This window comes from Brachyistius frenatus, unplaced genomic scaffold (genome assembly GCF_029030835.1).
Source record: "Brachyistius frenatus isolate BFR_SWC_R1_liver_20210118 unplaced genomic scaffold, ASM2903083v1 Contig_500, whole genome shotgun sequence".
NCBI classification, from domain to species: Eukaryota; Metazoa; Chordata; class Actinopteri; family Embiotocidae; genus Brachyistius; species Brachyistius frenatus.
In genome coordinates this window covers 88,748-102,500 of record NW_027211099.1, presented here as the reverse complement: position 1 = coordinate 102,500, position 13,753 = coordinate 88,748, and the positions used below count along the sequence as shown (strand labels likewise).

At 44.2% G+C, this 13,753-nt stretch overlaps 1 protein-coding gene across 2 annotated transcripts in view; it reads left to right on the top strand.

Moving 5' to 3' along the window:
• Window positions 1–13,753, top strand: part of grm2a (glutamate receptor, metabotropic 2a) — a 33,067-nt gene that overhangs the window by 64 nt on the left and 19,250 nt on the right. The window contains exons 1-2 of one of the 2 annotated variants that reach the window (XM_069687901.1): window positions 1–801; window positions 11,487–12,216. The exon at window positions 1–801 is cut by the window's left edge and continues 64 nt beyond it. In XM_069687901.1, the coding sequence (XP_069544002.1) occupies window positions 11,689–12,216 (528 nt within the window). In that variant the 5' untranslated portion in view covers window positions 1–801; window positions 11,487–11,688. The remainder of the gene's footprint in view (window positions 802–11,486; window positions 12,217–13,753) is intronic. The other variant, XM_069687902.1, reaches the window with a different exon arrangement.

Below are 13,753 nucleotides of genomic sequence, written 5' to 3'. Positions count from 1 at the left end.
TTTTACGACCCCCTGCGGAGCACGTGAACAAATAGGGGGCGATTTCTCCCCCCCCCCGCTAATATTCACGTGTCATCCAACAGTTCTCCAAACGGGAAAGAGAAACCGCAGAGTGGAGATGACATGATGTTCATTTAGAGGCAGATGTCTCCGGGACTGCTCCTCCTGTCTTTGTTCTAAACCTTCTGAGAGTTGAGGCTGTCTCGTGCAGGTTGGAGAGCCGAGCCACAGCGACCGCGCGCTCATCAGCTGATACATTAAAACATTGCTGCCAGTCACTGAGAAATTTGTCCACCAACAGGTAGACTTCAAACTTTGTCTCCCGCGCTAAATTAGATCCTCTGTCATTAAACCAGGCTCACCATCTTTTTTTTAAATTTTCCTGTTTATGTCCATCACACTTGAGGCTCGAGAGCGTGAACGCCTTTTTTAGGCGAGAACAATGAAGTGGGCGTCATGTTGCGTTTGTTTCCCGGCGTGTTGAGGGAGTGTGACTTTTAAACCGCTGCTGACAGGATCGGACCTCCAGGAATCCTCTTTGCGCGGCTCGGCTTGTTCAGCACCACGGCCAGCTCCTGGCACGCGGCTCAAACTTCAGGCAGCGACAGTCGCCTGCTTCATCCATCCGTCCATCCATCCGTCCGTCCATCCATCGGTCCGTCCATCCGTCCATCCATCCAGCTCCACTGTCGTCCCCAGCCACGCTCGTTTCAGGCTTAAAAGCAGTGCGGAGGATATGCGTTGGAGCACACGGTGCGTTCACTGCACGGCAGCGCTGGAAACTGAGGAACCCTGCAGCAGGTAAGAAGAAACGCTGAAGGCTTCACGGTGCATTTTTCTGAACTTTACCAGCTGGTTTGTAGAGAAGGTAAACTAAGTCCGCTCATTCAGGCTGGACTTTGTTGGGAGCTGACCTAATGTTGATCAAATGTCTGGAGTTTGCATCATTTAGTTCTGAAAAAGGCGTCAATTTGTGCGTAATTTACGCTTTTCTGGCGATGTGATGATTCTTTTATCGTGATTGTTTATAATACGAGGAGCACGTTTTACCTCCTTTTTGTTTACCATTACATCCCCGGCTGAAGCCATACAAGCTGCACAACCTTCCAAATGTGCGAGGCTGCTGAGGAACTACTAAACAGACGCTGCAGTGCTTCACACCAACAGACATCTCTCCTTATCTCGCTCATTTGGAAAATCACTTGTTCGATAAAAAGTGTGGAACATTAGAGAAAGGTCCGTTTAACAGTTAAAAACTTCATCAGAATTAGTTTGTGTGCCACAGAGTGTTCGAGGGAGGACGATGATCTTGTTCTGTTTGTATTTTCTGGAGTTGGAGTCTCCTGTCTTAGAAAATGTAACATGTTTTGCTGTTGAATTAAAACAGACATTTAAATCGTGCTTACACTGATGAACAGCGAGATACTCCATGTGTGAGTAACTCCTTGTTCATCCTGAGTTTAAAATACATTTTGAAACACATGAGGAATAGGACTGAACACCCACAGGTGCAGAAATGTTGAGGCTGCATCGTTAATACTGGACAAAGTCATCAAGGGAAGCAGAATGTACTGTGGATGCTTCCTGCAGTCCCAGGGGCATCTGAGCTGCAGATTCAGCAGATAAAACACATTAAAAAGAAGCTTCAGTGTGCAGTGTAATCAGTTCAGCCAACACAAAGATTTATTTTATCCCAAAAATAATAGAATAATTAGGAAGCTGTTTCATGGACCATCAGATGGATGTTTCTGAATGTTCTTACGTAACCAGCTTGCACAGTAAACAGAATGGTCTGTTAGCCCTGCACTCACGGCTGAAGATGTTGATCACTATGAATTATTCAGGTCACGACTGACTGAAGAAGAACATGCTCCGCTACCATCATCTGAGTCCAGACACAAAGCGTGTCCTACCTCTCAGCTCCGTCCTGTGTGCTTCACCTGTTACTTTGGACGCGATCCTGAGTGGACTCTCTGCCAATGTGTAACACGGGGACAGGAATCCATGATGACTGTAATTACTGTGGGTGCTGGGCGACCAGAGCGGGGCAGCAGCAGGTACAAAAAAATGGAAAATGTTTTCATTATCTGCCAAGAGAAAGAAAAACTCTGTTTTATGACAACAAGGTTCTCTGGGAAGCCTCTTTCTAGGAAAAGCTGCCACAAGGATGCATCGATAGGACCGATAACGCAGCACAACAAAACTTTTCTCAGTTTCAAGTTAAGAGACATCTGCCTTGTTACTTCATCATCACTCAAACCTTTTACCATCCACAGGGGAAGCCATCAGTGATTAAAGTCCTGTATGATGAAGCACGCCGGTCCAATCAAAAAGGACAGATTAACAGCTTCCTCATGGTCATGCAAACACACACACACATACACACAAGCATGCAGGGGGCTGGACGTCTGCCAGTATCGTCCATGTGAAGTCTCGTCTATATCGTGCACCTGATACCCACAACATCTGTTAAATGAAATATTAAATATCTCGCCACACTCCTGTTAATGGAGGTGTTTATGCACTGATTTGTATTTGGGAAGCTGATCTGCAACACTCTTAATAAGGCAAGTGCACATGATGAAGGCTGAGTGACCATGAAGGATCACAAGTGACAGAAAACAGTCTTGGCTCTGATTTTAGATGCAAACAATGACTGTAATTGATGTTTTAATGATGCGTTCTGGGTACATTTCCAATTAAATAAATTCCAATATTTATTGTGCCATCATGCCAAAAATCTCATTCATGGAGAAGCTTCCAGTTAATTAATGATGTGCGCACGACTCTCAGGTTGAAATGAACTGCTGCACTGCCTGAGTGAGAGGTTTGTAGGTGAGTCCTAGGTCAGCTGCACAACATGGTGAGTGATAATGAACCCTCATTAATTCCTCTGAAATAAATCCTGACTTCAGTAATGCAAAAGCATTTAAAAAGGATTTGTTTTACATCTGTGGATGAAAACTGGAAGTCTGGTTTCCTCCTCTGTTCAGGAGATGTTCACGTTCACAAAGATAGAGTCTGTTTGTACAAATGGTCGGTGGAGGAGGGGGGTGGGGCGTGTGTGTGTGTGTGGGGGGGGGGTGGGTAGGGGGTGGGGGTTCCAGTGGGGGATGGGGGGTCAGGCCAGCTGACCTCTCTGCTTCAGTAAAACAAAAGTGATGGCAGCTGAGTTAACGTATTAAAGCAGTGGCACTGTGTTCGGCTGGTGGTCGCAACAATTCCTCAGGATTTCTCAGATTATTTCATTTGAATCTTTTTTTACCATCTTGAAGGAATAAATCTGCAGCGTTTTAATCAGAACGGAAATATGCATTTAAATATTAAAACTGAAACACCTGATTTTATCCAGATTCTGCAGTCATGTCCGGTTGGTAGTTGACTTCTAGACTTTACAGTTGCTTTGTTGTTGTTGGATCAGTCTTTGAATGGACGTTCAGGTGTTTGAACTGGCTGGATTTAATATTTGTTTTTTATTTTTATGTTTTTTGCCAATGTTGGAGCAATGTTGGTTATTTCACATGCAAGATTTACAAATTTCTGTATTTGTCTGTATTCGCTCATTTGAATTAGGTGGTGCGAAAAAATGTGATGTCATGTACTTCAGTGCACTAATCAGGTCTTACCAAGCTTTGGGTCTAAATCTGACGACAGCTGTGGACTTGCTTGATTTGCTAATTGTATTGGATGCAGCACACACACAACATGAAGGATGATTTATTTAGTCGTAATTATTTAATGTTCTAGAGAAACACTTTGGATTAAAAACTAGGGTTTAAAAAGCACAAGTCAAGGACAGGTTTCCATATTTATTTGTTACTGGAAAGTTGAATCAAAGTAAAATGAATAAATTAAAAAGGAACACAATAAAGAGGGAAATATCACTGTAATCTTGCCTGGTGGTATTCCCGCAATATCACAACTTGGTCTTTAGGTTTTATTTTGACTGTTGGCAATAACTCAATTTAAAAAAAAGCAAACTTGGTTGCTCTGACTTTAAAATGTACAAATGATGTCACATGTAAAATAATGCAGCTTAAATTCCATCACTGATATGACTTCCTGGTCCAGAACGAGCACTTCGAATGATATCACTCAAAGGAAAAAAAGCCTTTGGTGTTTCAGCCCACTTTCCTTTAACCGTGTGGTGCTGTGATGGTGAATAATGCAAAGCTACAATAAAAACCTGTGGAACAAAAGCACCAAACATCCATCACGGTGCTCAGGCCAATTGCAGACGTGGCAATAATGATCTCTGACAGACAAGGAGAGCGGATGAATGTTTGATGAGGGAGGCAGAACGGGGCTCCTGGGAGGCGACGGGACCGCCCAGTACGAGGGAGGGAATCCCCCCTTCAGGTGGAGCGAGAGGAGATGGATGACGCAGTCAGCTCTGGAAGACGGAGCGAGCGGTTTGTTAAACAGAAGCACATCAACATACGCAGATTATAATGAAGTAAATGTGAGACTCAGCCTCACTCAGCCAGGCGTTATGAATGCAGATGTCCTCTCAATCGATTCACGTCTTCTTAACGGTCGCAGCCTCTTCAGACAATGTCTTCAAATCTCTTTGGCTCATATTCAAACTTCAATGTCCTCCACCATCTTTAATTGATAGTTGAAGAAACGTCCTTTCTGGAAAGGAGACATTTCTTCGTTTTAATGACGTAACAGCGCGTTTTATGGATGTTGTCGGTCTTTCCTGCAACATTAATCGAACTGGACTCAAATACTGGGTTTGTGTTCAGATATAACTCAGATAGGTATTCTGTAAATATTCATGTGTCATCACTAGATTGCATCAATAATATTAGTGTCATCTGTCTTTAAAATTTGGGGTAGAAAACCTCGAGAATTTTTTTTTTTTTCAGATTAAATAAACTAAAGCTGTTTTTTCTCTCCAAGTAGAAATAAACTGTAACAAAACACAACATTAGCTCCATGCAGGACGTCCTCCTAAAAAAATGCCTTTCTACACAATATGTCAACTCACAAAATGAGATCAACACTTTTTCGCACTTAAATGACAACATAGGTAATTTGAACGTTGGAGACAATAAACGAAAGGACATACTGGAGCTTCATCATCATGGTAACAGTAGTTTACACGGTTAAAAAGTCACAGTTTGGTTAGGTTACGGAAAAAAGTCACAAAAATAACTAGGTTTGTTACTTAAGCTACATCACGTACGTTAAACTGCATCAGTTAAAATAATTCAATACTAATATGTTCGCTTCACACGGAAAACAAACTACAGACGATATATTTGAAAGTGGACGTGTCTGAGGTGGTAACACGTCCTCCAGGCTGGGACTGAATACCTGCCCCGAGTCAAGGAGTTTAAGTATCTTAAGGGTGAAGTAGCTTCCGGAAGTGCCTTAAACTGTAATACCACCGAGTGCCACCAGGGGTTGGCTCCATAGACGCCAATTCAACTTCTCATTAAATATAAAATAAATACATTTTCTTCCACGAGTCACTTTGGTGTCATTTGCTACTAATCCTAAAAAACATCACGCGCCACAAACATAAACAGCAGCTCCACTTCAAGTTATTTCCTTAAACAGCTGGGAACTATAATATTAATCAAACTGCATTTGTTGGGGACAGTTTTAGGCGACGGAATAACACGTCCTTTTCGGTACGCTGGAGGATTTTAAGTGCAGAAGAAGGTGGAACTGACCCAACATAGACAACAGTGTCTGTGTTCATCTAAATGAAGGAACGAGAAATTAGTGATTTTGGACAACGGAGGAAAATACAGCGTCACGAAATGAAAATATTCAACTGCAGCCTATGACAGAGTTTCATTTGTCACAGGTGATCCCATCTTGAGCCTCATTCACTGTTTGTATATGTATGTGTGCACTCTTCCCCATTAACAGCCCCTCCCCCCTCCCCCCTCCCATCCTCTTTGTCAGCTGGAAATGTGATTTTGAGGGAAGCCTGACTTCCATTACCTTCGCTTCCTCTCAGCGAGTCGTTCCACTGGGGACCTTCAACCTGCCCATTCAGGCTCTGGGCTGCATATACAGCAGATGACCTCCACTCTGGGGGTGGTGGGGCCCCTCCCCATCGATGGATGTGGGAGGGGGAAGGGGTTATTAGCATATTAATGCTGCACTCTACTCCTGGGGCCAAATGAGTGTCATTTAAAAATCAGTGTGGATGGCATCTTTCTCAAACGCCTCCCTCATCCCTCTGCTGCCCACACGGCCATCCACTCCTCTTTTTATGATTATTATTATTTTTTTCTCTGCCCTCTCACATCTGCTATCCTTTCTTGTATTTTATCAACCCCACCACCACCACCACCACCACCATCCACTCCCCCCATTCCTTCACACAGTCTGGTTTGAAGTGTGAGAGGCTGGCAGGCTTTACGCTCTTGAATTAAAAAGGCCATCTGGTGACGAGGGAAACGAGATGGCAGGCTAGAGGAGGGGAGCGAAGAAACGAGAGGCACCGCTCGTCTTTGAAGTTAATGTGTAGACAGAATCCTGGGTGGGATATTACATCCAAAAGTCTAAATATTGCTCTTAGCATCTGTCACTTATGCATGCACACACTACTTTGGAGTTGCATTATACGGCTCTAGTATTCAGCTACAAATAGTGTTGTTCAGCAGCAACAAAGATCCACTGGTTCGAGGAAACCCAAAGTCGTAAAGTCATATTTACAATACAGACATGAGAGTGGTTTAAAATGATAACTCCTCAGTGTTAATGTCTGAACCTGAGGATGCACTCGCACATGAATTGTTTCGTCTGAAGGTATTTTATGTAGACGAGCTGGAGATGACCAACCTTTCCCGCTCCTAACTTTGCATCGACAGGATAGTTAAAGACCAGTTTTCCAGAAGGAGTCTCGTTCGGACACACGAGTGTGGAGACAGAGACAGAAAGATGGCGTCCTCTGGTGAGACGCAGGCCTCCGGTGGGAGTGCAGGATCGGGGAGGAGACTGACAACGTGTCCGCCACAAATCCTTTTGTCACAATTCCCTCTCGAGATCGAGTGCTTGCGTGCTTCACCAGTGATGCTGCAGAATTCAAGTCAAAATAAGGACATTTAGCGATCTTACAGCCTGATGTTTCCTTTAAATCTGCCATGTGGGATTTTAGGACTCGTGTTTCACATGCTGCAGCCAGAACACACCCTGCAGACATTACCACGTCCAACAGTCGTCTGCACGGGAAGCGGTTGTGACTCGGCCCACATGTGCAGGCTGTTGCAGTTTCACTTTTGTGGCAAAAGAAAAAGGATCTTTTAAGTTTCAGTGACGGTTGCTGAAACACGCTGCTTGATGTCACTTCTTATTTCTTTTTAAAAGATGCGTTTGCATCTTTAAGGCTGTGAGTGATTCTTTATCAAACAGTTGCAGAATAATACGGCTCCATCAGAGGTAAGATATTAAAGCGGGAGCTGCACCCATCAGCGGTCTGAAACAGACTCTTGTTTGTTTCGTTCGGGGCGTGCTGCAGTTTAAAAGGAAAAAACATGAAACGCTGCGGCTGGAATCTGATCGGTGAGGTCAGCTCACAGTGCAGGCTTCTTCCCAGTTCTCCCACAAGGCCGAGCACCATGCATGATCAGACTGCCCCACTTGTCCTGGTCTGTCTTCCACTTTCTCTCAACCCTCTCCATCTACTGGCAAGTTTCCATGGAAACAACGGTGAGAGAGAGAGACAGAGGATAGAGAGAGAAAAAACAAAACAAAGAACGTGGTCTGCAGTCTGACTCCTGTTTCACAGCTTTATGTTGTTTTTAAAGGTAAGTCAGCATTTTGAAACAGAGAGAAAGAAATATGAGTATTAATATCGCCCTGCTTTGTTTTCATAATCTCCCTTCAATACAGTTAATTACTACTTGTCAGCCTACTTAACTTGTTGAGACAGAGGATACGAGACAGATCATTGTGGCTCAATAATTGACTCTGATAAAGTTCTCCTGCACTCAACACTCGCCTTAATTAAGCCTCTGGGGTTTGTGGCGACCGACACTGGTGATGAAAGGCAAAAAAACTCGCCGCAGATTAACGACTAAAATCAAGTGTACGCACAAAAACAGAAATATGCAAACACATTCTTTTACACAGATTTATAAAGCCACTGCTGCTGCTTCATAAATGTTAATCACTGTGGAAGTGAACGCACACATGTGAGCCCCGTTTCCTCTCAGACGGAAACGCCTGAAACGGATATTTGCGTATTGATACCTGCCCACTCATTGGACGCTCGTTACGCTGGTACGACTCTCCTTCAACACCACAACAGCTGTCAGTTTGCAGCTGTGGACCTTTTATACATTTATCTCACATCTGTTTGTCGGTCTAATTGTAAACAATCATCAGGAGTTTGTGGGAAATGTGGTCTTATCATTATCTTATTGTTATTATCTTATCATTAAAATGAGGAATACTGTATGTTAAATGAGTTTTTTTTACACACTTCCAGCTGTAAGAGACTGAACTTTGTTTTTGTGCATACAGTCTGTGTTGGATTAATATGAAGTAAACAGCATGTAAAGCTCTTATCCTGACAGCAGATTCAGCCTTTGTGTTCTATCTTACAGTCACAGACGGTCTGTTATACAGCGACAGCAGCAGATGAATGCGAGGAGTCATCAGCTGATTACTGGAAGAGGAAAGAAGAAAAAACAAAGTTCTGATTTTAATTTTTTTGATTTATTTTTCTCCAATTCACATTTTTGGTGAGATGTTGGATAATTTGAACGTTTGTTTAACTAAAACCATCAGAAAAAGTTTAAAGGGCAAATTCCCAGTTTGGTGAGACGCGATAAAGGTATTAAACAAACATTTAATCTGTGACAATGTGTTGTATTTTAAAAGCTTTTCAAATTATCCTTTGTGTCAAATCTTCATCTGAAAGGTAACTCAAGCTGTCGGAAAAACATCGTGGCGAGAAATAATAAAGTAGCATCAAATGGAAACAGTCATGTAAAGTAAAAGTACCTTGATTAGTACCGTAGTTACGTCCCGCCGCTGTCAGTCTTTGTGCTTAACTTGGTTTATCATCTCCAGACCGTTGCTTCATATTTAATAGATGGATATGAGGTGGGAACCACTTTTCTTGTCCCACTCTCTGTTAGAAAGGATTTCCAAACTGCTGAACTATTTACATCAGACTTGGAGTCGCTGCTCCGAAAGTACAAACTGTCCAAGTTTTGTAGCAATGTGGCGGCACACGAGCTGCACTTGTCGTTTCCTCTCCTGTCACTCAGAGACTCTGACTGGTGGCAGATCAATAGAGTTACTGACTCTTTAAATAAACACATGCAGGGAATTTATAATCATTCATAACTTAAAGGCAGATTTTCTCACCAAAACTGATGTAACCCACGTTAGTTTTACCAGAAACTAAAGGGTTAACTCACACATGCAATACCGACGTTCACCAGAGGGGCGCTGTGGTGCACGTCGGGAGATCAAAGCCTTCTCCCGAAGAAGAGCCTCCACGTCTCCATCAGCAGGTCATCATCTCCATGAAGATCTCATCGGTTGGTTTCTGCTCTCTGCTGTTGAGGATCTTTATTTATTTGGTCGTTAACCAGACCGACTCCGGAGGAAGAAGTTCTTCGTTGCTGCAGAGCTACAAAGGAGGACCGTTGTTTAGTTGTTAGTTGGGTTAAAGATACCGATCAGGAGAGAAGAGAACAACAACCAGTCGGAGATAAAGATTAATTAGTTGATGAATATGATTTTACGGGGTTGATATCTGTGGTTGTGGAGCTACATGTGACCGACGGGGCTAGCTAAGCGCTAGCTAAGCGCCTGTTGAACCGAGCGGGAACGATGACGTCATGTTCTTGTTTCAGCGCCAGAAGTTAACGGTCAGATTGAGAACAGCTGTTGAGTGTGTTGCTTAGCAACGGTGGACGTTTAAATAATGTCTGTTAGGTTTAAGTGACAGATGTCACTGAGACATGAGGACATGTGTGTGTGAGATATGGTGCTATGTTAATATTGACCACAGTGAATATTATATATATATGTGTGTGTATGTGTAATACTATATTACTGGTCATTTACTGTTACACCAACAATAGAGTTTATAAATTACAGTAGTGACATCGTATTAAATTCTGCTGTATGCAGATTGTTTTTCTGTGTGGATCTGTGATGGAGACAGCGATCCCCAGAAACCTCCACAGAGCTGGAGCTGAGTGACCCTGTGACCCCTGATCATCTTTGGGCTTCTTGGATTCTCCTGCAGGAGCACCGAGGAGCAAAAGATTGAGATCAGAGTTAGTCTGAGAGCCTCCAGACATAAACTACCGGGTAGTAGACTGAAAGACAAGAGACTGAAACTGACTGACTGTGAGAGAAATACCAGTATCGGGGTTATTATTTGAATTTGTTATTTTTCTTTTATGCTGTTCCCTTGATTTTCTGTGCGTGTTAATAACTATAATAAATTGCAGTTCAGTTCCTTGTTTTAAACTGCAAACATTTTCCGTGTTTCATTCACTCCCAGAGCGACCTAAAGACAGGACTAAACCTAACACAGGAAATCTAGTGTGTTACATAGACTACACTGAGGTTTTTCATAAACCCCTAAAAGGACTGTTTGTCTCGGTACGAGTCACTTTTATGAAGAAGAAATTCTCACGTTAATTTGGAGTTTCGCTCAACGTATCAAAAATACATAATGCAACACACTACAGATGACTATTTTTATGCAGCTCTCGATAAAATCAACGCGTTGGCGGCAAAATGAATTTGTGCGCTCAAAATAGATTTGAATACTTTATCAGCTTTTATTTTCATGCGTGCGTTTTTTTTTCTTTCTCTCGTGCATAAATAGTGTTTTTATGCGACTGCATGAGCAGTTAATGTGATTTGACAAAATGTTCCTCGGGGACATGGTTTGTTATCTCTGCAGACTTTCGGTGTACAGGAGCATGTGCACATGGGATTATAAAAGAGTTGTACAATCATCTGCTGAAGAAGAAAAGTAACACGAGGTCACAAAGACAATGAGACGAGAGGAAGAGGAGAGAAGGAGCTTTACAACCAACAGGAGAAAAGCATTTAGAGGATGTTTGTGTCGTCCTCGCTGACCGCTGCTCTGATGTGAACTCTTGTCCTCCAGCTGCTGCCAGCGCTTCAATAGCGTCATATTTTATACATCTTCCAATCATCAATTTACATAACAGAGACGTTCTGAACCGTCCTCGTTATTTCTGTAAAAAAACCTGAAGATGTTTTACTCAAAGTTTACTCCATGAGTCGTATCACGCATGATGACACTTAACAAATGTCTTTATTTTTCTTTCTTGCATATTAATCATCAATAAATAGATAATAAACAATAAAGGATGCAAATATTAACTAACTTGCGCCGACAATGGCAAATATTTCCAGAGGGGACGTCCGTCCCTGCCAGACACGACGTCCGCGAGACAAAGGCATCATTGTGCTCGGGCTCAAAAAGCTGCGACTGACTTTCTGTGTTTGATCTGCAGGCTGTAATCTACAAACACTCTGGAGGAGAGACGGCCGCGAGGACGGCGATGATGCTGTAAATGGCCTCTGTGAGAATAAAAACAGTGCTGCTCTGAGACCCGGCGGTGCCGCTGCGCCTTCCTGTTCTTTTCCTCGTCGAACGCCGACCGGACGCTGACCCCAGACCGCAGGCGGGACGCTGCCCTCGTTTCGCCCGGGGATATGTCGTTGGGGAAATCCCCTGAGTCGGGGGTGCGCCCTGCGCCCCGACCCCTCCGGCTGTCCCACCTCAGCCTGCTCTGCCTGTGCGTGTCTCTCCTGACCCGGGCGGCCCACGGTTTGCCCGTGGTGGGTTTTAACACCGACGCCAAGAGGGAGATCACGCTGGACGGAGACTTGATGCTGGGCGGCCTGTTCCCGGTGCACCAGAAGGGCGAAGGCGTGGAGGACTGTGGCAAGATCAACGCTCAGAGAGGCATCCAGAGACTGGAGGCCATGCTGCTGGCTTTAGACGACATCAACAGGGACGATCGCATCCTCCCCGGGATCAGACTGGGAGCTCACATACTGGACACGTGCTCCAAGGACACCTACGCTCTGGAGCAGTCTCTGGAGTTCGTCAGGGCGTCCCTCACCAAAGTGGACGACAGCGAGTACACGTGTCCCGACGGCTCGTACGCCATCCACGACGACGTCCCCCTGGCGATCTCCGGCGTCATCGGAGGCTCCTACAGCGACGTCTCCATCCAGGTAGGACGACGTCACCACCTCGTATTTGTAAAATGAAAATGAATTCCCATCTTTGCTTTGTGCCATGAAATGACTCGTCAAACGCCACTCTAGTTACCGAAGGTGTGTTTGACTGTTGGCAGCCAGAGAGAGAGAGAGAGAGAGAGAGAGAGAGAGTGATGGATTGTCATACAAGTGTCCATTTAGACTTAAGTACCATGTTCGAGATGTTAACACGGGGACTGAATGAGTATCGGTTCCGCACGGAGGATCTGTTTACCTGCACGCCCACACGCCCGGCTGATCTAATTTACTGGATCTCTTTCTCTTTCCGGGTAATTCACACTTCAGCGGCGGTCCTGTCGGAGGCAGACGTGCTCCAGATGTTGCTCGGGACGGGCTGACAGGATGACTAGTGACGGCATGATTACTCACAGCAGCGGCGCCTCTCGGCTCACTCGAGCTGATGCGATGAAAGCTCTGCTAATTGGGTTTCTGAATCTCAAGCTGTAATATGGCTGCCACATCAATGTAATTGCAAGTCATTTTGAAAGGAGATAGTGTGTCCTTTGGAGCTGAGATTTGTAAATACCCACAAATATAGATGCCGTGAAGCATCAAGTCAGAGTCATCATCGTCTCAGCGGCCTCAGACGAAGAGCACGGTTCACCTCCCCTGAGACACGTCCTCGTGTCCCACATATCTGCTTGGTTGAAGACAGAGACGCGCTCTACCCGTCCAGAAATAATAACTGGATTCAAATCACAGATAAACCACAGATTGAGGAGGAAGCCCTGCCAGCGGCGGTCTGCCGTTAGCAGCTACTTACGGACGAGCCGGGCTGAACCGCCTGTCGCTCGCAGCGCTACTTTCCTTCTCCGTGATATCCGTCTGGGAACTCGCGTCAGCGTTAGCAGTCACGCTGAAGGGCGGACCAATCAGCGAGCGGTGTCGGTGGTTAACCGCATTTGTCCCGCCCCTCCTTCACTGGGGTTGGACGGCTGGTGACAGCGTCGAGCGCAGTGCTAATATTTTTCAACTGTCATTGACGGGAATTGTTTTTTTTTAAAAATAAAACAAGAAAAGAAAATTGCTGCATGTTAAGTGTTCAGCGCAGAATAAACGTTCAGCACCTCGTCATGCAGCTGGAGTTCATCAAAACAATACAAAAAAAACCATGCTGTATTCAGGAAAAACCACTGTGGTGAAGCCAGGCTAGGTGGTGAATTAATCAGAGGGAGTAGCTGTTTCACTGCCGGTCAATATTTTATAGATATAGAAGTTTAAACCAGTGTGTTGAAAATCTATTTGTTTGACTGAAACTCATCCTCATTTCTTTTTCGAAGGAGTTCCATAAGAACTTTTTGTTTTACAGCTGAAATTGAATCTCTCAGATTCACCTGCAGAGGAATCTTCTTTTCTAATGAATGAGGGATTATTTTCAGATGGACCTCCAGAAAACTAAGAAGAAGGAGTGACTTTAGCTAACAACACCGAGATAACTGATGGACACATTTTATTCACTTTGGATTTGATGAGAGAAGTTGAATGGGAGTCT